The sequence below is a fragment of the Pectinophora gossypiella genome, unplaced genomic scaffold (assembly GCF_024362695.1).
Source record: "Pectinophora gossypiella unplaced genomic scaffold, ilPecGoss1.1 Pgos_104, whole genome shotgun sequence".
NCBI classification, from domain to species: Eukaryota; Metazoa; Arthropoda; class Insecta; order Lepidoptera; family Gelechiidae; genus Pectinophora; species Pectinophora gossypiella.
Genome location: NW_026063193.1, coordinates 8,083 through 11,574, shown reverse-complemented (window position 1 = coordinate 11,574; position 3,492 = coordinate 8,083). Strand labels below are relative to the sequence as shown.

The following is a 3,492-nucleotide window of genomic DNA, read 5'->3' as shown; positions in this document are numbered from 1 at the left end:
CTTCTTGAGCCGCTCTAGTGTGTCATCACGTTCGGTCGCAGTATCGAACTCGACACGGAGTTTGTTGTTCGAGAGTGGAGTTAGTTTACTGGGTGCATAGTTGGTGTTCTTGTAGTCCGCAGTTTTCCTGAGAGTGGTTATGACTTGTTCACGGGATTTCGTTTTATCGGTGGCAGTGATTATAATGGCTGGTTTAGTAATAGGTGGTGAATTATAGTTCGGGGATTTAGCACTGATGTTCACACTAGGCCATGGCGTAGGTCCGGCGGCGACCTGGCTATAAGACGGGCGAGTAGGGGCGGCAGCAGTATTCGCAAGTTGTTTCGTGAGCTTCTGCATTTCTGCTCTGACACACGTCACTATTTCCTTTTTGATATCCTCACTAGAAGGTATCTTGGGTTCCTTTGTAGTCGGGGGTGGGGGTGGAGACCAATCAAGGCTGTCGACCGCAGATTTGAGCTTGATTTGCATTTGGGTACACAGACTAATGACTAATTTTTTATTAACGGCGGTGACACTTCTTCCCTCATTAAGCTTGGACACTATTTCTTGGGTAATCGCTTCATATTCTTTAACGAGGTTATCGAGTATAGTCTTGTTGTGGTTCGAAGTTTGCGATGGAGTCGGTGGAGGTGGGTTCGATTTTGCGTTCTTGGCAGCTCTAGTTTCTCTTGCTAGCTCTTGATCAGCATGATGTTGTTCCCAGTCTCGGGATCCTTCCCCGAGGTAGTCTTCCAGCTCCAGGTCATCGTCTTCAAAGCAGTCCCCGTAAAAAGACATGGTGGAGTCGGCAGGAAATGGCAGGGCCTGCCGGCAGGAGTCGGCAGGAAATGGCAGGGCCTGCCGGCAGGAGTCGGCAGGAAATGGCAGGGCCCGCCGGCAGGAGTCGGCAGGGCCCGGGCTGGCAGGGCCGGCTTAACCAGCAGGGATGGCAGGACCAGCCGGCAGGAGCGGCAGGACCACCCGGCAGGAACGGCAGGACCACCCGGCAAGGGCGGCAGGGCCGGCCGGCAGGGGTGGCAGGTGCGGCAGAACCAGCCGGCAGGATCGGCAGGTCCACCCGGCAGGAGCGGCAGGGCCAGCCGGCAGGGATGGCAGGAGCGGCAGGACCAGCCGGCAGGGCGGCAGGGCCAGCCGGCAGGGGTCGGCAGGGCGGCAGGGCCAGCCGGCAGGGGTCGGCAGGGCGGCAGGGCCAGCCGGCAGGGGTCGGCAGGAGCGGCAGGACCAGCCGGCAGGGCGGCAGGGCCAGCCGGCAGGGGTTCGGCAGGAGCGGCAGGGCCGGCCGGCAGGAGACGGCCGGCAGGGGTCGGCAGGAGTCGGCAGGGCCGGCAGGATATCTTGTGCTGTGCACAAGTGTTCCCTCCGACTGTCGGGAACCGACTGATGGTTAGGTTAGGTTAGGTTAGGTTAGGTTAGGTTAGGTTAGGTTAGGTTAGGTTAGGTTAGGTTAGGTTAGGTTAGGTTAGGTTAGGTTAGGTTAGGTTAGGTTAGGTTAGGTTAGGTTAGGTTAGGTTAGGTTAGGTTAGGTTAGGTTAGGTTAGGTTAGGTTAGGTTAGGTTAGGTTAGGTTAGGTTAGGTTAGGTTAGGTTAGGTTAGGTTAGGTTAGGTTAGGTTAGGTTAGGTTAGGTTAGGTTAGGTTAGGTTAGGTTAGGTTAGGTTAGGTTAGGTTAGGTTAGGTTAGGTTAGGTTAGGTTAGGTTAGGTTAGGTTAGGTTAGGTTAGGTTAGGTTAGGTTAGGTTAGGTTAGGTTAGGTTAGGTTAGGTTAGGTTAGGTTAGGTTAGGTTAGGTTAGGTTAGGTTAGGTTAGGTTAGGTTAGGTTAGGTTAGGTTAGGTTAGGTTAGGTTAGGTTAGGTTAGGTTAGGTTAGGTTAGGTTAGGTTAGGTTAGGTTAGGTTAGGTTAGGTTAGGTTAGGTTAGGTTAGGTTAGGTTAGGTTAGGTTAGGTTAGGTTAGGTTAGGTTAGGTTAGGTTAGGTTAGGTTAGGTTAGGTTAGGTTAGGTTAGGTTAGGTTAGGTTAGGTTAGGTTAGGTTAGGTTAGGTTAGGTTAGGTTAGGTTAGGTTAGGTTAGGTTAGGTTAGGTTAGGTTAGGTTAGGTTAGGTTAGGTTAGGTTAGGTTAGGTTAGGTTAGGTTAGGTTAGGTTAGGTTAGGTTAGGTTAGGTTAGGTTAGGTTAGGTTAGGTTAGGTTAGGTTAGGTTAGGTTAGGTTAGGTTAGGTTAGGTTAGGTTAGGTTAGGTTAGGTTAGGTTAGGTTAGGTTAGGTTAGGTTAGGTTAGGTTAGGTTAGGTTAGGTTAGGTTAGGTTAGGTTAGGTTAGGTTAGGTTAGGTTAGGTTAGGTTAGGTTAGGTTAGGTTAGGTTAGGTTAGGTTAGGTTAGGTTAGGTTAGGTTAGGTTAGGTTAGGTTAGGTTAGGTTAGGTTAGGTTAGGTTAGGTTAGGTTAGGTTAGGTTAGGTTAGGTTAGGTTAGGTTAGGTTAGGTTAGGTTAGGTTAGGTTAGGTTAGGTTAGGTTAGGTTAGGTTAGGTTAGGTTAGGTTAGGTTAGGTTAGGTTAGGTTAGGTTAGGTTAGGTTAGGTTAGGTTAGGTTAGGTTAGGTTAGGTTAGGTTAGGTTAGGTTAGGTTAGGTTAGGTTAGGTTAGGTTAGGTTAGGTTAGGTTAGGTTAGGTTAGGTTAGGTTAGGTTAGGTTAGGTTAGGTTAGGTTAGGTTAGGTTAGGTTAGGTTAGGTTAGGTTAGGTTAGGTTAGGTTAGGTTAGGTTAGGTTAGGTTAGGTTAGGTTAGGTTAGGTTAGGTTAGGTTAGGTTAGGTTAGGTTAGGTTAGGTTAGGTTAGGTTAGGTTAGGTTAGGTTAGGTTAGGTTAGGTTAGGTTAGGTTAGGTTAGGTTAGGTTAGGTTAGGTTAGGTTAGGTTAGGTTAGGTTAGGTTAGGTTAGGTTAGGTTAGGTTAGGTTAGGTTAGGTTAGGTTAGGTTAGGTTAGGTTAGGTTAGGTTAGGTTAGGTTAGGTTAGGTTAGGTTAGGTTAGGTTAGGTTAGGTTAGGTTAGGTTAGGTTAGGTTAGGTTAGGTTAGGTTAGGTTAGGTTAGGTTAGGTTAGGTTAGGTTAGGTTAGGTTAGGTTAGGTTAGGTTAGGTTAGGTTAGGTTAGGTTAGGTTAGGTTAGGTTAGGTTAGGTTAGGTTAGGTTAGGTTAGGTTAGGTTAGGTTAGGTTAGGTTAGGTTAGGTTAGGTTAGGTTAGGTTAGGTTAGGTTAGGTTAGGTTAGGTTAGGTTAGGTTAGGTTAGGTTAGGTTAGGTTAGGTTAGGTTAGGTTAGGTTAGGTTAGGTTAGGTTAGGTTAGGTTAGGTTAGGTTAGGTTAGGTTAGGTTAGGTTAGGTTAGGTTAGGTTAGGTTAGGTTAGGTTAGGTTAGGTTAGGTTAGGTTAGGTTAGGTTAGGTTAGGTTAGGTTAGGTTAGGTTAGGTTAGGTTAGGTTAGGTTAGGTTAGGTTAGGTTAGGTTAGGTTAGGTTAGG

General features: G+C 47.8%; 1 protein-coding gene across 1 annotated transcript; it reads left to right on the top strand.

Annotated features, from left to right (window-relative positions):
- The first annotated feature begins 797 nt into the window (after nucleotides 1–797).
- On the top strand, nucleotides 798–1,384 carry LOC126380819 (collagen alpha-2(I) chain-like). Its single transcript, XM_050030414.1, has 2 exons — nucleotides 798–1,094; nucleotides 1,214–1,384. The coding sequence occupies exons 1-2, from the start codon at nucleotides 798–800 to the stop codon at nucleotides 1,382–1,384; spliced, it is 468 nt and encodes a 155-aa protein (XP_049886371.1).
- Nucleotides 1,385–3,492: the final 2,108 nt, after the last annotated feature.